Source organism: Rutilus rutilus (assembly GCF_951802725.1).
Source record: "Rutilus rutilus genome assembly, chromosome: 3".
NCBI lineage: Eukaryota > Metazoa > Chordata > Actinopteri > Cypriniformes > Leuciscidae > Rutilus > Rutilus rutilus.
This window is the reverse complement of record NC_140211.1, coordinates 4,804,723-4,826,057: the sequence shown is the minus strand read 5'-3', so window position 1 is coordinate 4,826,057 and position 21,335 is coordinate 4,804,723. Positions and strand designations below refer to the sequence as shown.

At 39.3% G+C, this 21,335-nt stretch overlaps 2 protein-coding genes across 2 annotated transcripts; one reads left to right on the top strand and one right to left on the bottom strand.

The window, feature by feature from the left end:
* The first annotated feature begins 1,812 nt into the window (after positions 1-1,812).
* On the top strand, positions 1,813-7,207 carry LOC311288476 (kelch-like protein 33). The gene is made up of 4 exons (XM_084405897.1): positions 1,813-3,289; positions 4,116-5,064; positions 5,299-5,469; positions 5,834-7,207. Exons 1-4 carry the CDS (start codon positions 2,563-2,565, stop codon positions 6,351-6,353), a joined length of 2,367 nt encoding a protein of 788 aa, XP_084262023.1. The 5' UTR covers positions 1,813-2,562; the 3' UTR covers positions 6,354-7,207.
* A 9,914-nt stretch (positions 7,208-17,121) lies between these two features.
* On the bottom strand, positions 17,122-20,122 carry LOC311288334 (kelch-like protein 33; the record flags this gene model as incomplete). The annotated part of the gene is made up of 4 exons (XM_084405674.1): positions 17,122-17,681; positions 18,210-18,380; positions 18,469-19,408; positions 19,564-20,122. Coding segments are annotated over 4 exons (2,193 nt in total), but the record flags the coding sequence as incomplete, so codon positions are not given.
* Between the last annotated feature and the right edge of the window lie 1,213 nt (positions 20,123-21,335).

The window sequence follows — 21,335 nt, the reverse complement described above, 5'->3', positions numbered from 1 at the left end:
GCTTGTCCACGTTGTGTAAGTGACCTTGGGTCTCGAAAAGTCATCTCTGTTAACAAGTACAAAGAATAGTACAAACTAGAAATAAGGTGTTGATGTACAGTATGCATCTACAGAACTTTTTCATAAATTATTCAATGAATAAAAAAAAAAATCTGAATAAACTGCTGGTGATTAAATGCTCATTTAGTGGGTCTCAGATCTCATACACTATTATCCAGCATTTGTAATGCTTGTCTTCTTTTCTGTGCAAATACATTAAAACTACCAGGTTGATAAATGATTATTTTTCTTAATTTTATGAGATCTTTAATGTTACATGAATAAATACAATGGTTTTTTTCACATGGTCACATTACATACGGTTCATTTGGGTCACATGGCTATTTGTGTTTGATTTGATGTGCTTTTCAACAGTATGTTATTCCTGGATTTCACCCCAAACAGAAACAACATGACTGTCCTAAATAAGAGTCATTTTTCTAAAAAGTCCACGTCTACTTTGTGGTAAACAGAGGAAAAATGTTCACGAAAGTCTGCTGGGTTTCTGCTATTATCTAGCATTGGCGTTTCTGGAAGGTCAAACCATCAACTCTGATGAAAACATGTTTCATAACCTAAAGTTTGATTCTGAGCAAGTTCTAAGTATAGCAAAATTATTCTAAAGTTAGTTGTTTTTTGGTCATTATCATCACATGGAATTAATAGCATTAAAACTAATTTTTAACTTTTATGATCTCTTAAAGAGAACATGTACATTTGATATACTATATAAGAGATTAAAACAAACATATCAACTTACTAACATATAAATAACCTACACACTTTTTTTAATGCATGGTTGATGTGCATGTTATTATATTTGTCAGTTATGGCCAATTATTTAGTCAATACATCTGGCATACTCCGTTTCAATAAGTGGCTATAAAAAACAGACAACTATCTTTCAAAATGTCTTTTATAGTCATAACAAGAGTGCGTTACTGCGCTTTATACTGTAAAATGTGAAATGACACACCAGATAATATCTCCAAATGGTGTGAACGGTCCTATGTGTAAAAGTAAAACATTATGTATATAGTTTAAAAATGAAGATGAACATGTACACAACACAGCTAGTGAACAGTGCAAATATACCAGCTCTCATCAAGAAACCTTTAACTTTTGCTGCAAATCCCTTTGACGTGGCAGATGATAAAGTCAAACAGGCGGGTCCAGTTGAGCTTTTGGAAACGTGTTTTGCTGTATTTCTGCTTGACTTCAAACTTCAGACTTCAAACCTCTTTCGACATCTGAACAGTTTCTGATCTGTCAAACAAAAATGTAAATGTCTCTAATGAATTTTCCTTAAAATATCTAATTTATCACTGAACAGAATTTGTGCTCTTTTTGTTTTCAAAATTATACCAAAAACATGAAATATTTTAACTATGACAATGGTCATATTAAACAAGATGAAAAAAAACAAAACAAAAAAAAAAACAGAAAATCTGTTTTCATGTTTTCATTTCACCAAAAACAAACTTTCACCCAAAAAAGGAAAACACGGTTACGCTACTGAGAATAGATATTTCATATGTTCTTTTAGGGCAAGATAACCCAGGTGAATAGGGTAAAAAAGTAACTAATAGATATCACTACACTTCCCCAATTGATTTAAGAATTAAAAATAAATAAATAATAATAATAATAATAATAATAATTATATATATATATATATATATATAACAAGGTTTCTATTTCTTAGTGCAATTAAATATGCACTAATTTGCATACATTTCTAGAACAAAAATATAAACATTAGTTAAAGCCAGGATCAAAATTATTCTTTAATTTTTGTAACATATAGATTTTAAGGTTTTTACATTAGGGATTTTGATCAACCAGAAAATACTGTCAACAGCCAGAAAGAAAAAAAATGTTCACCATTTTGTTTAGGAATAAAATGTTGTATAAAATCAGGCAAATTATATATGAACAAAAACCCCTCTGTAAAAACCTTCAGAATATAGATAGGAATAAAAGTGTAAAGTCTGGTGTAAGTAAGTGCTGCTGAAGTGGAGATGTATGGCTCAGAGCAAGAGAGAACGGCCTTTAAAGATACGTACGGTAATTGAAATCTGCAGAAGCAAATAGATAAAGTGCTATAAAAGATGCACTTAAAAGTGTATTTTTGATGTTTTCTTCTCACTATAGTCTGAAAAAAACACTATGAAAAGCTAAAAAGCCCAAAATCTCAAAATTGACAGATGCATGAAAAAACTGTGTTTTTGCCTGTAGTGTCTCGCCTTAACTGACAATAATTATCAGATTATACAATACTTAAAAAAAAAAAAAAAAAAACTTGTAACACTATCTTCATAATAATTGTGACTTAATAATTGTAAAATAATTGTGTCCCCTCTGTAAAGGTTGCATGCCTATCGAAATGAGATCTACTGACTCATAAGCTATTATTAGCTTGCTGTTGACTTCAGGGAATTACATGACTTCAGCATACATGAGTGCCGACTAGACTGAGTGCTGTAAACAGAGAACGGCAGTAAGGAGAAGTATTGTTTTTTCATGGAAATTACAAGAAAATATCTGCCCATGGAATGGGACGAACGCTGGAGAAGAGAGAAGGAGCGCAGGAAAAGGATGATAGAGGAAGGAGGAGAGAAGTTTGAGGAAGAAAACAGGAAGCTAAAATGGATCATGTCCTACAACGACAGCAGGATGGGAATGAAAGAGAGGGCAGTGAAGGACAGCGAGTGCGATAATATGGAGGAAGATGAACTTCTACGAAGGTATCATAGGCAAAGTTACCCAAGCGAGATCTTCCAGACTCTAGGGAAGATGAAGATGGAGAACATCCTCACGGATCTGATCCTGAGCACCGAGGATGGGATGAGCTTCCATGTTCACTCGCTCGTCTTGGCTGGGGTGAGCTCCCTTATCCAGCAAAAGCTCCAGGAGAGGGATGGAGATGAGAAGGAGATCTCGCTGAGATTGGGTCCCGAGGTTCACGGTTTGGGTTTGGCTGCAGTGGTGGAGTTCGCCTACACTGGAGCCATCCGCAATCTGAACAAAGACGACATGCCACAGATTCAGACTGCAGCTCTTTGTCTGGGAGCACCAAGAGTCCTGGAGATCTCCAAAGAGGAGGAAGATGGAGGTAACAGGGAAGAAAAACTGAGTAAGATCTCAGCGGAGGAGCAGATGAAAGTTGGCCTGCAGTCCATGAAGGACTTGTGGGCCAAGAGAGTGGGATGTGATGTTGAACTGGTTGCAGAAGGAATGGTTTTTCAAGGTAAGACACCTTGAGACATTGTAACATCCCAAATATGATTAGATGACCCACACAAATTGTGACCATTTGTGCAAGAAAGAGTGATGCTTGCCCATGAGTCACCACAATGCTATTGTTGTGGTTGGTTGCCAGGATGTTGCCATATGGTTGCTTCATTAGCCCCTTTCACACAGCAATCCCGGTAACTTACCGTGAAGAACATTAAAAGTGAAGAACAGAGGTAGAGAAAAAAAATAATACATTTATGTCGATGACATCACAAACCTTTTGAATCCATTCCATTCATGCATTATTAAAATTTAAAAATAAAAAAATAAATTTGAACACAAGAAAATAACAATTGTTTTTCTCTCCATTTTGTCAGATACATGATCTTGACTTGTATCCAGCTGTAGAAAAAGACAAAAAGAGGCAGGGGGAAATTACAATTACGTCAGTGACTTCATAAACCTTTTGATTCCATATAATCAACACATTTTCAACACAAACTTTGAAAGTTTTAAAACCTTTAATTTGGACAGAAGAAAATGACAATTGTTTGTCCCTCCATTTTGTCAGATGCTGGTCTTGACTTTTATCCAGCAGTAGAAAAAGACAACAATAGTCAGTAGCTAGTCTTCAATAGTGAAGGACAGGGGTAGAGACAAAATGACAGTTATGTTAATGACTTCACAAACCTTTTGATTCCATTCCATCCATTCTACACTTTTATATCAGTGACCATTCAAATTTGAATGTTTTAAAATTTAGAAAATTACATTTCAATACTGTCCTTGAACAGAGAAAGCAGCATCTTTAAAAGACTCAATTCTTTGCCCTCATGAAGCTCACAGGGTGCTACTGGCAGCCAGCAGCGACTACTTCAGAGGCATGTTTACCAGCGGTATGAAGGAGAGCCAGCAGGAGTCCGTGTCTCTGCTGTCGGTCGGAGCTGCTGAGCTTGAGACCCTCCTGAACTGGGCCTACAGCGGCACTCTGATGCTCGGATGGGGCTGCGTGTTTGACCTCGCCTCTACTTCCCTCCAGTTTCAGATTCAGCCTGCCATCTCGGTCTGCCTTGAGTTCTTGGAGCAAGAAATGGATGCCCACAACTGCCTGGACGTGGCGTCTTTCGCAGAGGCCTACGGGATGGCGGAGCTGATGGAACTGGCTGAGGATTTTGTCCTGAGACACTTCCAAGAAGTATCTGCCACCCCAAAGTTTCAGGACCTCCCGGCCGAGAAGCTTCTGGCGTTCCTCCGATGTGACGGGCTGTCCATTCCATCGGAGCTGGCAGTTTTCCGAGCAGTCGTCACTTGGGTGGAGACAGATCTCGCTGAACGGCTCCCGCAGGCCGAAGACCTCATGCAAGCGGTGCGTTTTTCATTTATGACCTTCAAAGAATTTCGAGAAGTTCGTGCTGTAAACCTGAGCATGGAATGCAGTGGAGAATTTGAGGTTGAACTCTACAAATCGGCACTGAAGGAGTTTGGATTTGGCAACTCTGACCGTGTGGCGCAACAACGTGTACGTCACCCCAAAGATGCCCTGGTTTTGGTCGGAGGCGATCAGCTGAATCCAGACATGGATCAACGCCTTCCCAGCAAGCAGCTCTGGTTTGTTAACTCTCTGAGAAGTGGAACAGGCCTTGTGAAGGAGATAGAGTGGAGAATGCTGGGAGAAATGCCAGATCTGGCCAGATTTAGACATGGCGTTGGGGTTCATGATGGTCAACTGTATGTAGCTGGAGGTTGCCACTTTTACACAAAGTATGACGTCATGAAATCTGTTTACAGGTAAAGTGATGCATACTTAAAGACCTCACAAAATCCAAAGTCCGGTTTTGTGGCTTGATTTATTAAACAATGTAATGAGGTCTTTAAGTCTTGTTCTATCTATTTGGCTAAAAACATATAAAACACAGAATTTGCATTGCATCGCAGTTTTTCTGTGGGTATGTCAGCCTGTATTTGTTCACTTTTCTTTCACCTGTTCTCACTTTTTCTCTATCCGCACATCTGCATCAACAGGTATGACCCTGTGCAAGATCATTGGAAAAGGCTGGCAGACCTTCTTGAACTAAGGAGTAACTTTACGCTGGTGGTGAGCGGAGACGCCCTGTATGCTGTCGGAGGAGACAAAGACATCAACACAAATCTTGACAGCGTGGAAAAATACTCACTAGAAACAGATTCCTGGAGGTAGGAGAAAAACGTAAAACAGGATAAAAGAGCAAGTTAAATATTTTCTAAAAGATTCCTTAGTAATATTTAACTATATTCTGCCTGTTATTGTGAAAATAAAAATGTAAACACAGAATGCACAGAATGAATGAACTGACTGACATCTTGTGGCTCTCAGAAGCACAACATACCTGTAAAGGATGCAGAATCTTTGGACAATCATTTGATTTGCCAGTCCAAAGTCAAATGTTATTGCTTAGAGGTTGCTCTTTCAGCTTTGTCTCAGGTTTTTCTCTTTTACGATTAATTGGGATAAATAAAACATAGCCACAAATGAGTCATTTGTAAATGAGTCAATTGCCTTTTCTGTTCTGTGGAACAGCTTCACCCATCCTTTGGACCAAGCCTTAAGCGGTCATGCTGCCACCGTCTGGGGAGGTGAAATCTTCATCTCTGGAGGCTTCAACTGCAAGTACCAATGCCTGATGTCGATGTTCCTCTACCACCCAGTGAGAGGAACCACATACCTCGCTGACATGACCCAAGACCGGGCCCAGCACTGTATGGAGAGCGTGAGAAACCATTTCTATGTAGCTGGCGGGGTGTGCAACCTTAATAAGTACTACACCAACCAGCTGGTCTGCGAGATGTACGACCCGGTACACGACACCTGGACCGTGTTCACTCCTCTTCCCATTCCCCACGTTGGCGCGGCCTCGGCTGTCCTGGAGGAGAGGCTGTATATTCTAGGCGGTTATTGCCAGGAGGACTATAGCGAGGCAAGGCAAACTCACCGCTATGACCCTGTGACTCAGAGATGGGACAGCATGGGAAAGATGCCCGGTCCCATCACTGACGTGCGCGCATGCCTCCTTCATCTACCTGAGCACATCAGGAAATGAGAAAAATATGTGTTGCTTTTATTTGTATAGCCTTAATGTCTACATAGGGAGCTGCCTTGTGAGGGAGAATTTTCTCTCAAATGAAAACTCATATGGAACAGCAAGTCTGATTGTCATACAAATAAAAGTCCTTACGTAAAGACATTTTATAATTCATGTTAATCAGAAGGAAAATTACCCTACACTAACAGATAAGCATTTTTCATACATTACATTCCTATTTTCTGTCGACTGTTTTGAATAGTTTTCACCGCTTCGTGAATGAATCACTCTGTTCAGTTAGTTAATTTTAATGTACTCACTAAAAATGGTTCAAATGCTTTCAGTCGATACTTTGGAACAACACAGAGGAAAAATCACTTTACTGTTGATCAACACCTGCATCTGGCGTTTGTAAATGACTCTGTACTACAGGTGCAGGTAAGATGCTTGCCAACAGCAGAAACACTTAACAGTACTCGAAAACAGTAAACGTATCACAAAGTACCATGACATTACCATATGTATTATGGATTCTGTGATACTGTTTATGAATTAGGTAATCACTATACTTTACCTTGGTTCTGCCACTTTACATTTTCCCATAAATGATTTGAAACCCAATAGATCTAGAACTGTAAAATGTTGCTCACCAGTTTTAAAAACTGAATGTTTTAGTAGGCCAACAGCATTTATTTACAAAATAAGGGAAGCTATATAGACCTACCTCTTTTACTTGAATGGAGGCCTGTGCCTTCTGTTCATGGTTGCTTCTATTTATTAATCTATAACATGGCCTTGATATGTTGATTTAAATGTATTGGTGCTTGTATGTTGTCGTTAAATCTACCTCAAAAGTAAACATGCACAATGACACTTTTAGTATATGTTTTGAATGTGTGCATTACAGGCTCAAAATCACAAATATTTATTGCTTATATTGTGAGCATACATGAAACATATTTTAACATTCATATAGCCAAAATAAGAATATGCATGATAACCTTATGTACTGTAAATGCACTGCATATTTTAAAAGACATGCATTTGTAGGAAGCTATGGTAGTTCTCTTTTTTATCATGTCATGCACATCCAGTTGTTCTACTATGTCTTTGTGGGCTGTTATGGTGAGCTGTCTTCAAGATGTGCATTGTTTGACCTCCTCTCACTATAGAGAGTCTGCCTTCCCTGTTTTGGGTTATTTTAATAGGCAGCTTCCCTAGAATGCAAACTTCAGCAAATTGGCAAGGTCGTAACTGCCTCCCCCTATTGTGGGTTAAGCAGGCGGTTCCCTTGTGTTAGCAGTGAAGTACAAACTGCCTTCCCTGAGGCCCCTAAGCAGGCAGTTTCCTGGTGTGCGTCGGAGATTAAAGCAGAACTTGGTAACTTTTTTAACTTAATAAAACTGTCTAGAAATCATTTGGATGGTTAAACAACCTGTTCTGGTGATATTGATGACTTTCCCCGCTCCCCCCAGCGTTCCCAGGCGGAAAACCAACCTTGTAACTTGGGGACTACCGTCTCGGCAAGATAGAAATTGGAAGTCTCGTGAGAAGTGAGAACGAGAACGAGCGCAAAACACGAATTGCTTTATGGCAATTCGACATAAACACACACGCATGTATGATGTATTACCCACCTCGGTAGACATAGCTCCACACGATACAGTTGGCTTGCTCCGATCAAAACAAACGCACATGATCAGCGGTAGAGAGGGGGAGGAGGCCACCGCAAGTGAGTTTTTTACGACAGTGTTGTGAAATATACGCCCCCCCCCCCCACAGCTGTAGGGGGAGCTCGTGGGGAAAACATGCGACAACAAAAGGGAAAATCAGCAAAGAAGTGACTAGAGTTCGCTAGAGTTGCCGAGTTCTGCTTTAATAGCTTGGGCCTATTAAATTAGCTCAAGATGATACCAGACTGAAGGGGCTACCGTGGTGTGTACCCTCCCTGTTAGTGGGATACCCTCTCTCGGGTCCTTCATGCTCAGTTCACGCTCAGGCAGACTTAGGGGACTTTAGTATGGCTAACACTTTGCAGATTTCTTTCCAATGTCCTCTAATGGGTGTAGTTCACCCTTCCTTTATAGGGTTTCCTTATTAGGGTCTATGGTCCCTGCTTCTAGCCTAGTCAAAGTTGGGGATCACAGTATCGGGTGAGCATTGGACTCCCCTCACTTAAAGGGTCCTCAGCTCCCCAGAGAACCCATCTCTGGGCCCTGGTGAGAAGTGGTTTTGCCTGAGCTTTGCATCCCTTCCCACTGGTTGAGCACCCTTAATTCAGGAGTGCTGGCCTTGCAAGATCCTGACTCTAGGTAAGACGAGATGGAGAATGTTGCTACTAAAATGTTCCCCTGTGGTTTTTAGGGGTTGAACCAGATAACCAGGCCAATTACACAAGTAAATGATTAAAAGCCAATTCAGAAATAATAAATACATAACATCACTTGCTCAAATATTACTCCAAGTGTAAGAAATACATTCCTGACAGAGACACGCAGTGGTGTGTCAGTGTGTTCCAAGTGTAAGCCTCGGGAAGACACTGACACAGCACTGCATGTTTTTTTTTTACTGGTTACAGGTTCGCAAAGACTGCTCTGCCACTTACCCTTAAATACCCAGACCACAACAAAAGGCTTGTATCAGTATTTTTTTAGAGTTGTTTTGGGTCAATTCATGTACCCCCAGGGGGTAACTCCTGGTTTCGGGGGAGAGGAGAGAATTATCAGATATCTTGAAGAGACACCACCCAAAGAGCAGAACAGAGTTCTCCAAAGTTCTCAGTCTTTCTCATAATACCAATGGCTGCAATGAAATTAAGACCATTTTACCAATCGCATTTAAAATGAAAAACAATAGATTCACAAGATACATCATATGTGATATATAGACAATCTCAGTGAACTTTTAGTGACTTGAGGAGGGAGAGAAGGATGCATATATAAACAAGGAGATAAGTTTGGACAATACAATGTCCTGTGCTCTTTCTTTGCGATCTTCTGTCCAGGGTACGTTTTATTGCTTTGCTGTAGGGTGAGTTTTAACTCAGCTTTTGTCTTAGAAGGAAATTGTATTCTTACAGCATTTAAACACATGCTTCAGACACCAGTCACGTCGGAGGCGTTCCCCAAACTGTCCACGAGAAGACGCAGTGTCTCGTTCCCCTTTTCAGGGAACCATGGTTACAAGGTTCATGGTCTAAGAACCTTAGACATTTTTTTTCCACTTAATGGCTGTTCAAAAGTATATTCTGATGAAATAAAACAAATATTTCGGCTACAAATTCAACCGAACTATTGATTTATTTTGTATTTGGGTAATTTATTGTTTGCAAGGAGTTTTATTTTGTTGATTATGCTGAATAGAAAATATAGAGAAAAATACTTTTGTTCCTCAGACTGGTGGTAGGCTTGAAGAATAAAGCTGGAGGAAAGGTTTTAAGAAAGAACATATATCTAAAAATGTAAATAAAACACCCATGCTCTTATCACAGGATCTTTCCCTCTACAGAACGTATACATCTTTTACACTAATATGAGCAGTTTGTAGCCTACAACATAATGGAAATTCACTTGTGCAAAAAAAAAAAAGCTGGATGGAGAGGAGGCTCACGTGAGGCTGTGGGTCAGATGTTGGATCTTTGTGGATCGACGGTACAACTATTCCACTTTCACAGGCCACCTGCTTTACCCTCAGGATTCTGCTTCTGTATAATTTAATCAGTGTGAATTAGTCAGCAAAATGTTTAAAATAACTGTTTAACAGTCTTGAAATTGTATCTCATGTTTCTTCAATGTGAATGAATTTAATTAAAAGGTTACTATTTCAGATATACAGACAAAAACAAGTGCTCCTCTATTGCTTAACACTGCATGAAAAGGGTCACATTGGGTAATATCTGGCCATGATAAACTGCAGTGTAATTTCAGGTTTGCCAGTTGTATGTGGAAAAATCCTGAGCCAAATTACACAGAACAGTACATTTCCAGAAATATCCAGATGTACACGGACTTAAACAGGAATCCATGAAGTTTCATGGACACACACAGCCACAGTTGAAACACTGATGGCTGTCAGGTGTGCATACATAGTGCGCGTGTGTCACGGGTGTTATATTTATTTATTAATTTCACTCAAAATCTCTCCCTGTGTTATTATCATTTGTTATATTTCTTTCATTATTTTATATTCTGTAATTATTCTTTTAATATTTAATTTAATTTATTCTTCTAATATTGATTTCTATTAACTAAGATGTCATATTTCTAGGGGTTTAACGATTCGTTTTAACAACGATTCGATACGTATCGCGATTCGTGGTTGTCGATACGATTCAAGGACGATATTGGTTCATTTAGATTTTAGAACGATACGATCCGAAACGATTCAGTGACTTGAAATTGATTCAGTGACTTTATAGCCAAAAATTCTTGTAAGGGAATCAGGTATCAATTAATTATGGATATAAACAAACAAGTAAACAACAATTAATGTCAAATGCATTCACATTTTATTTGAATAAAGTAGGACTGAACGATTATGACAAAAATTATAATTGTCGATTATTCCCTTGAAATTGTAATTGCGATTATTAATTACGATTATCACAACATTGAATGATGTTTTGAATAGTTTGGCCATGGGACCCACATTTCCCCATGGTCATCAAGCCGTGACCCACCTTTTTAGGAATTATATAGGCCTATTATAATACATTTGTTTACACAAAAATTGTTGACACACAAGTTCTGTCCTCCTTTACTAAACATACACATTTTTTTTTAAGAATATGACAAATACTGATAAACAGTAGGCACTGCGAGGTTAAGCTATTAAATAGCAGTCCCAAACTAGTTTTTGTTAATACAATCTTGGTATGAGCCACCACAGTCATATAAAAATATACAAAATAACCAGTAAGTGGCATTTTGTTATGGAAACAAACAACAATTAGGCTACCATGGTGATACACAATACTTAGAAGAATTAGCAACACACTAACGCAGTGGCGTAACTTTATTTTAAAAAGTGGGTGGGACAGGTGGGACAGGTGGGACAGGTGGGACACTGCGGGTGCAGGAGGGGGAGGGGGGGGGGGGGGTAACACAATGCTTAATCATAAAACAGATATAACATTAAGATGTCCAGCAATCGATTTAAATAGTACATTGATTGGGTTTAAGTGGTCGTTCAATGAGGCCTTTTATATGTTGATTCGACTAATTTAAGTGGTCCAGGGGTAGAACTTTTGCCAAGCGTGCCAGAGGTTCTGAGTTCTAAAACGCACTCATATAGGTTTTTTTTTTTTTTTTTTTTTTTACATCAAAACCGATTATGTTTTTCAGTGGTTGTATATCAGGCAGGGATACTTTTTTGTGCTTTTTGTTTTCTAATTTCACCGGAACGAATAGAGAGTCTCTCCACAACGGATTGAAGCGCGCGTCCGAGTGAAGGCTGTGCGCGAGCCAGAAACAAACATAGATCCGCGCTACTGATCGCAGCGGCAACGAGCACTTTGATCAGTTGATTTAACACATTTCAGCGCTAGATCGCCTCTTATTTAAAAAACGAACGTAATGAATGCTCTGCTATGTTTTGTTTATTTGTATTGGTACATTCCTGCCGCGAGATGTTTCAAAAGTGGTGGGGACAATATCGACCTTAGAAAATAGTGGTGGGGACATGTCCCACCCGTCCCACCCGCAAATTACGCCTATGCACTAACGTAATTTATTGGTATTTTACTTTTATTTCTTAACTTACTAATTTACGACGTTGCATTCTCGTATGTCTTTTGCACTTTAGTGAAGTGATACAGCGCGCTCCGGTGCATTTGCGCGTGCAATTGAAGAGTGCGCGCTACTGCAGAGGACAGGAAAGTCCGTTTTTCTGAGGTGAGAGACTTTGCCCTGCTTGTTGTCTTTGCGCTGCTGCTGGCAGCATGGCGACGACGTCACAGATAGGCAGACTGAATCGAGTAATGTTTAACGCCTTTATCATTAAAAGTGCTAATAAAAAACACCCATATAAAGTCTGACGTGCTTAAATCCAATGCGTTATTTCTTATCGATACAATCGATTCATTACCTTTTAAAACAATGTAAGACCAAGTTGCCGAGCACAGATCGATGTAGTTGGATCGTAGGAATATAAATCGATACATCGATGTAGTTGATGAATCGTTACACCCCTACATATTTCTATGGTTAGATGGTCATTTTCCAGTATTGTTCAATACGGTGCGTGGTTCCTTTAAGACTTGTGTTCCGGTTGCTCTCCTTCAGTTCGCGGTAAATGCGACTGAAGAGAGGTGAGTTGTACTGATGCTCCGTCTAAAAAGTTTAATATGAGTTTTCTTTATTGTAATACAACATGTAATTTTGTTCTAAAATGCACTTTAGTCTTATTCAAACATGTATGAAGTTTGCGTGAATGATGTGATGAGTTATAACATGTATTTTCGGAGAGAATTCATTAAGCATGAGTGTGCAAGCTCTGTTGGCTAAAATAATGCCTTTCACTAACAGGCTGAATTGTGAGAGAAGGCCACAGACTCAAGCTTGTTCTTAAAATTCTTTTATTCATGCAGGTATGTTTTCTTTCATTCTTCTGTTAATATTGATTTCAGTTTATGTAAAATGCTTTATTTTTTTTTATGAAATCTGTTGAACAAACACGATTTGATGAGAAACTGAAATACATGTTTATAAAGACAAAAGTGTAAAATGTTGCAGTTTGCGGTAAATGCGACTGAAGAGAGGCTGAATTGTGAGAGAAGGCCACAGACTCGAGCTTGTTCTTAAAACATTTTTTATTCATGCATAATAAAATCTGGCCTGAGAAATTTCTGCTGCCCAGTCTCGTTCATCGACCAACACAACGCAGAGCTAAACGAAGACCGGTCACACGTGCTTACTGTTTTTAATATCAATCATTCTGATCACTTACTTTATTCCACTCGGCTCATGTGATTATTAAAATATTCACCCAGGAACACTAAATTTAGAACAGCCTTCTGTCTGTACCGTATTGACTTTTGCTATTATTCTCGTTCACTGACTCATTCATTAAACTGAACAGCCAATCAGAGTTCTCGCTCTCACCGACAGCCCGATTTATTTATTTATTTATTTATTTATTTATTTTTGGCCCAAAAAAACACAACGCCATCCGACTAGAGCCAAACACCAAAACGCTCAAAAACAGCCCAACATTGTCCGACGGCCGATCGTCGGCTTCGTGTGTCCCTGGCATTAACCATATCCCTACCCTACCCATAAGTTCTCTCTAAAATCAGAGGAAAATGATGGTGAATATCACTGATGTAGAAGCATCTAACTCTGATTGTAAGCCTAAACTTGACATAAACTGTGAACTTGTCCCTCAAATATGGTTTGTTGAATGGAATGTTGTTCCAGGATCAACAAAGATATTGATCCAGGAACATATTGTGTTTGGCGAAATCAGGTTCTGCCATGATTTGGCTATCTTGGCTCTCCAAATAGGGACTCACCCTAGACGTCTGTTGTTTTATATTAAGTTATTTATAATGCAGACTAACTGAACTGTTTCCAGTTTTTCCAAAGGAGTACAATAGTGGCCAAAAGTGATGTCTGAGGGGGATATTTGTTTTCAATGGCCCTACAAGTTTGATTAAACCATCAAAATATGAGGATAACCATCTTCCATATGACACTAAACTTGGTTAAGGTATGGTTCTCTCTTGTTTTTACATGCGTTTATAATTTATTTGTGTGACAGCCTGCCAAAAAATTATGTCCGCAAAATTTGGCATGTTGCATTGTGTTGTCACAAATAAAACAATTGACTCCAAGCACAACTACACAATGTGCTCACACAATCTTTAATATTATTTGAATAAAGATGTCAATTTTCCTAGGCCAGACCTCACTTTTGGCCAGTACTGTATAGATGGGAGGATTTCTCATATTTAACTTACTAACAAATCCCCCCCCCCAAATAGTTAAGTAAACCCATACACACAAAACAACTGTCAAATTAATATTCTGGATTAAATACAAACTAAGCTTGGTTGATGGATAAAATGTATCCTCAATTTGTAAAAATAAAGAATAAGTTGACAGCAACACACTTATATAACCCAAATTTTCTTTGTCATCCTCTTTAACAAACACTGAGATTTTGATTTGTTAAGTCGGTATACTGAATTGTACTGTAATATATTAGTCTGGTTAAAACCAGACCATTCTCAGTAGTAACTGAGTTATGGTCTGGCAAAGCTTCATTAATAACTCATTTCCAAAGGGACGTCACCAACGGACGTCGCTCAAATGCCTCTGGGCGCAATTGGATAGACCTAAAACCAATCCGAGCGATTGTCATCGTGTAAAGCCATATGCTGCGTCCCAATTCGCCTAAGTTACACTACGCCATAAAAGTATGTACTCTTTTTGTGAAGAAAAGGTATTTACTTTTGAATGTGTAGCAAAAAAGTAGGCAAGCTTTGGGACGTACTACTTCGTCATCTTTATCGGACAGATCTGTCGCGTGCATCCTGTCACGTAAACTGCCCTGTCAATCATCTTGACACAGTTAAAATCCTCTATTAAATCTAATTTAATTTCCTACCGTTTCGGAGAGAAATGTAGAAGCACGTTCATCTGCCAGTGAGTCTTTCATGGAGACTGTCCTCATGTGTTTGCAATTTGAATATAATAATGCATTTAAAAGTTGGTGCGCTTCACCAACGGACGTCGCTCAAATGCCTCTGGGCGCAATTGGATAGACCTAAAACCAATCAGAGCGATCGTCATCGTGTAAAGCCCGCCTCAACGTTTCTGATTGGTGCCTCGATTTGGACGGATTAGAAATGGGCTTGAATGGGCTCTTTGCCAGACTACTTGCAGAGCAAATCTAAATTTGCCGTAAGTTTGTCTGGGTTTTCCCAGGCTAGTAATAGATCACAATATTGAATAAACGTCTTAATAAACTGAATGCACACAGTAGTAAGAAACTATTTCCTTTATTTTTGTTTATTCTAGAAGCAATCCTCAAAACAAATATTATATACATATAAAATCTGGCATAAAGCTGAGAAAATTGTGTTCTTTAAAGACAACAACATGTATAAGCAATGCTTTATCCAGGGCTTAAAAAACAGAAGAAAAAAAAATCCAATCGTTCACTCCGAGCAGAATCAGTATTTTAACATTTCTGTTTATGCGCTCTTTCTTTAACAGTATCGGTCCGAAAACGGATTTATTAGAAAAAAAATATTTTTTACATTTTTATACCAGAGCTTGTGACTAAACCTTGTAACTCGATGGATCCTTAAACTGTCGCCAAACCTCATACAGTAGCTCCACCCGCCTAAATCGTGAATGAAGTCTTGCACGCATTTTGGAGACTGTCTCTGCTTGTTTGCAGTGCAAGGGTAAATAAAGAACTGGTTATTTTATAAGTACCGCATTTTCTTTATTCAAAACTGTATTTGAGGAGCGGAGTATCTTTGTCTGGAATTTGCCATATAGTCATCCTGTGCATAACACTTCATATTTTGTAACACATGATTTTTGCCAAATATATTAAACAATGGTAAAAACTGTTCTCCAGTAACCTGCTATTTTCACTAGTTTCAAAACACACCACGCTGGATATAACCAGAGATGGTAATATATCCTTGGATAAACTCCTGCGATCCAACAGCTAATGCCTGCACATTGCCTTGCGACTTACAGAGGATGATTTGACAACATTTCACTCACGTTGGATGCGTCAAAGTCAGATTTGCATAGGTCCTACTATTTGAATTCATGACTGGTTGACTGCCAAATTAAAATCTTAAACAGAACAATAAAATAACGTTATTAAACGGTTAATGGTATTTTCAAATAAGCGTTTCTGTTCAGAATGTTCCATCAGTGGCGGGGAAAGAGTTAATACTCAACCATTTCCTTGCTGTGTGTATTGTAGGGCTGCACAACATTTTTGTTTTTCTGTGATATACATTGCGATATGAAAAAAGTCACCAGATGATTTTAATAGCTCAATTTGTAAAGAATTAATCATTCTAGGATAATAAACAAATTACAAGCATAGATAAATAAAATAGAACAATGATACAAATGAAAATTAAGCAGTGATTTATGTTTTTTGGGTTAGTCTAACCGCATTCAGGTACAGAAATTGAATAATCAAATGTAAAATAACACTGCATAGTCTTCACTGTGTAAATTAAATATAATTAATGTAATTAATTAATACAATTTATCTTTGTTAAAGCTACAAAAGCTATTTTCTATTTTGTTGTATGATTAACATTGGTGACACAAACAGCTGTGGGTATATTAGGCTGCCGTTACTTTAAGACAAATGCAAGGATCCAATATAATGATACGCATCCGTTTTCTCAATTGTTTACAACACATAACCGACAGTGTTTACGAGGATACTCACCGAGATGGGCATTATGACTTCATTTTGAGTGCACGTGTCTATTCAAGCTCAAAAAGAAGAGAAATAGAACTGAATTCGGTGCTCACGTTCTGTCTGCTTGACTTTGTGTCAGAAAACAGTGCGCAAGTTCCAGTCCTCTTTGTGTTTTATGTTTAAAGTGCCAGGACTTGCAACACATGCAAATTATAAACTTTCACTCTATGATGGTAAAACTCTGCAAATAAACTGCAAATCACATGCGTTCCGAACCGGGGGGCAGTTGTTCTGTACGGATCACAGATCTTGCGATGTGACTATCGTGGATGCGCACATCGCAATATTGATGCTAAAACAATATATCGTGCAGCCCAAGTGTATTGACAATTTATTGTATTCAGGATACTCTCCTCTTAATTTCTAAGGTGAATAGGTATGGGCAGCACACAGGCCGCTATGCATGTGTTCGGGCCTGGTGTTACGCTCATGTTCTCCCAATGTGCTGTTGCAGGATCATAGCGGTGCACGGATTTGATATCTTTGTAGTTATCATGGCAGTAGCCTCCGATAACGTAGACCTTCCCCTCTAAGACAGCTGATGCTGACCCAACATGAGGCACTGGGATTGGCATAATGGCACTCCAGGAGTTGGCCACAGGGTCATAGACCTCACAGCCTAATTGATCTACCAGATGGCCATCAGCATCGCTCGAAACCCCACCAGCCACGTACAGACGGTCACCCAGGGTCTCCATGCAGTGCAGCGCTCTGTCATTTCTCATCTCACCCAGGTTAGTGGATCCTCGTTCTGGGTGGTAAAGGATCATAGACGACAGGCATTGGTACTGGCTGTTTAAGCCTCCGGATAGGAAGATTGTGCCATTCCATACACTGGCTGCATGACAGCATAGAACTTGATCTAATGGGCAGACAAAACTAGAGAAGTAGAGAATTAAGAAGAGAAGGGCCAGGCTTACCAGCATCACTCACTATTATAACCAAGCTATTAGAAAGAATTTGACTTTTGCTATACATTCGCAATATGATCTATGATATTTAAATCTACCCAACTCTGACTCCGAGTAAAGTTATTTAGTAAAGTAGGACATGATTCGGAATTAAATTGTTGTTAGTCCTGAAACAACATTCCTAATTAATCATGGAAAACACTTAATAAGGATATGTGGGATAGACATACAATACATACAAGACATGTAAGTAATGTTATTAACCTGGCTGTCTGTCAATTCCTGGTGACACAAACCTCCGGAAAATATTTTGTGAAAAGTAGACCTTAAGACAGTACTCAAACTTGTTTTCATTTGTTCAAAGTTAAAAATGGTGCCTACCCTTATCTGTAAACAAATCAAATATTAGGGTAAGGGTTTGATCTGTGATTACTTGCTAGACATGTTTCAAGAACAACAGCTGATGTTGTGTGTGCTATTTATTTACTGTACTAACCTCCAAGAATTTGTGTTGGGGCAGTAGACCTCTACACTCTCCATGTTGACCCCCGAGTATCTCTCTCCTCCAATAGCATATAGTTTACCATCCAGGACCACTACTGCGAAGCTGCCTCTTCTCTCATGCATATCAGCCAACTTTTGCCAGGAGTTTTGGATAGGATCATACCTAGATCAGAGATTGAACAAGTAGTCCATAGTATGAGGGGGTAAACTTGAACAAGGTTAGACAGAAAAACCCTCATATTTCATCTTACATGTAGGTGCATTTCATTGTATCAGCTTTGCCATAATAATGCCGTCCACCAACTACGTAAAGCTTCCCCCTCATCGCCCCAACTCCATGACTGAATCTTGGTTTCTCGGGTAAAGTTCCCAGCATTTTCCACTCTACTTTCTTCACCAATCCGACATGGTTCTGCAAAGAATTGCTAAACCACATTTCCCTGCAGGGTTTATGTTTGTCTAAATTATCAGTGATCTTCTCACCCCCAACAAGGACTATAGTGTCTTTAGGCATGTAGACCCTGATATTTGACTGGACATCTGAAGAACTGGAGAAGAACTCCTTAAGGAGAGACTTATAGACATTTTTGGCACCAATTCGAGGCCAAGATGTTACAGACATGACTTCATTGAACTCCTTAAAGGTCATGAGAGGAAAGCGGATGGTCCCCATCAGCTCCCTGGCAAGTTTAACCCGTTGTTTGGGATAGGCTTCGATCCAAGACATGACTGCTTTGAACACAGGCAACTCAGAGAGAACGTAGAGGGAGTCACTTTGAAGGTATTTCTTAAATTTTTCCACAGGAAGATTGTGGAACTTCGGAGTGATGGACACATCTTGAAAGTGCCTCAAGACGAAATTATTGGCAAGTGCAAGTAGGTCAGACATCCCATAGGCCTCTGCGAAAGATACAATGTCCAGGCAGCTGTAAGCATCTATTTCTTGTTCCAGGAAGTTAAGGCATAGTGAGTAGGCAGTCTGAAACTGTAATTGAAGAGATGTACAGGTGAGATCAAACACACAGCCCCATCCAAGAGCAAGAGCCCCACTGTAACTGTAGTGGAGGAGGGCCTCAAACTTGGCAGCCCAGACTAACTGCAGAGACACCAATTTCTGCCTGCTCTCCTTCATACCGCTGGTAAACATACCTCTGAAGTAGTCACTGCTGGCAACCAGGAGCACCCGGTGAGCTTCATGGGGTTGGGAAATAAATACAAGTTTACGAGCAGTTTTGCAAATACACAGGGGATCAAATTAATGCTTTGATGTCTACATATCTACAACATGAAGGCATCATCTAATGTATGCTTAGGAAACTTAAACCTCATATTAACAAATGTCTTACCATGAAACACTCTTCCCTCTGCTTCAAGCTCCACATCACATCCCACTCTCTGTGTCCACAGCTGTCTGATATGCTGTAGACTATCATTCATTTGTTCCTCAGCAGAAAAACATTTTCTGCCTTCTTTCTTCCCTATTGCCTTGTCCTGTTCTCTTTGTTCCTCCTCTGTGCAGAGTTCCAGAACTCTCGGAGCTTCAAGGCTAACAGCTGCAGTCCTGACCAACTCCATATTTGCTTTGTTCAGAATGCTGATGTTCCCCGTATAGGCAAACTCCACCATTGCTGCCAACCCTGAACCATGAACCTCGGGCCCCAAACGCAATGCGATAATCTGTTCTTGTCTGGGCTTCTGTCTGAGCCTCAACTGAATAAGGTTACTGACTGCAGCCAGGACAATAGAATGAACCTGGAATTGATGTCCGTCCTCTGTGTAGATGGTCAAGTCAGTGAGGACAGAATAAACCTTCATGTTCTCCAGAGCCTCAAAGACCACACCTGGGTACGCTGGATTGGAGTATAGCTTCTTGGGATACAGGTCGCAATCATCAAAATCTTCAAAACTGCAATGTCCATCATATTCATCTGATGAGTCTGTCATCTGCTGCTCTTCATCTCTACATGTTAAACCTCTAAAAGTTGAGTCTTTTTCAGAATCTCCAATGTCATCGGTATTGACGGAGGCAGCTGCAAAACAGTTATCATCATCATCGTCATCATCATATTTATCTTGAGCTTTATCAGTGCCTTTATCTATATGTTTACATGTAGCAACTGAACCGTCACCATTTGTAGACCTAAGAGGTAAACTGTTACTATATTCTTCATCATTATTTTTGTTGTCGTATTTATCAGCATTCTCCACATTAGTTGTTGTCATATTTATTGGCATACTCTTCATCACCTGCCTTATTATTTGTACACATAACATCACTGTCACTGTTTACATGCATAAAAGGAAAACTAATACTACATCCATCACAGTCATCAACAGCCTTCTCACTTCCATATGCTTGTACTTGCAGCTCCTCTTCTTCCAACCGCTCATATTCCTCAACTGGATTCTCCCGGTCTTCCTGTTCTTCGCTCACATCCATCCATCCATTTCCACCATTCATGTTTTCATCCTCTCTGGCTGTTCTCCATGAACTTCTCCACTTTCTCTGAAGACACTGCTGATCCATTGCCATTGTGTCTTCAGGTTTCTGTAAAAAGCAAAAAACGTATTTACTTCTGTAAAAAAAAAAAGAACAAGTTGCATCAAATCTGTTTCTTAACTTCTCTTGAATCTCTCTGTTGTTGTGGGATCTTATGCTGTAGTCAGGTATGCAAAAAAGATCAGTGTCTCACAAGCTCACAATGTTATCATCATAATGCTATTTTTACCTCTAGCACTAACTATGATCACATCACAAGCCATCTAATGTAATCACGTGCTCCGCCGTTCCTTTTCAGATAATGTCACCAATTCCTCTTACTTTTCAGCTGTACCACTCAATTTGATTAAAAGAAAAACAGGTTGTAAACACCATTGTGTTTAAAGAACATCATGGCAAAGAATGTCTTCCAAATCTAAAATATCAGTCTAATAAATGTTACGCTTGCTTTATTGTGATGGAATATGCAGTTCTCAGTCACATTACATCTAAAACATCAAAAAGAAATTACCTTTTGCACTGATACTGGACCTTTCCACAACTCAACACTGCACTGGGATGATTTTATAAGAGGAACGCCGTGACTTTGTCTGCGTGAGAACACTATGTGCCTGCGGT

Bases quoted from the DNA above. Each gene is read 5' to 3' on its own strand.
- LOC311288476 (XM_084405897.1), top strand. From the start codon at position 2,563: ATGGAAATTACAAGAAAATATCTGCCCATGGAATGGGACGAACGCTGG. The intron at 3,290-4,115 runs GTAAGACACCTT...GCCCTCATGAAG, and splicing joins AGAAGGAATGGTTTTTCAAG to CTCACAGGGTGCTACTGGCA. The intron at 5,470-5,833 runs GTAGGAGAAAAA...TCTGTGGAACAG, and splicing joins CTAGAAACAGATTCCTGGAG to CTTCACCCATCCTTTGGACC.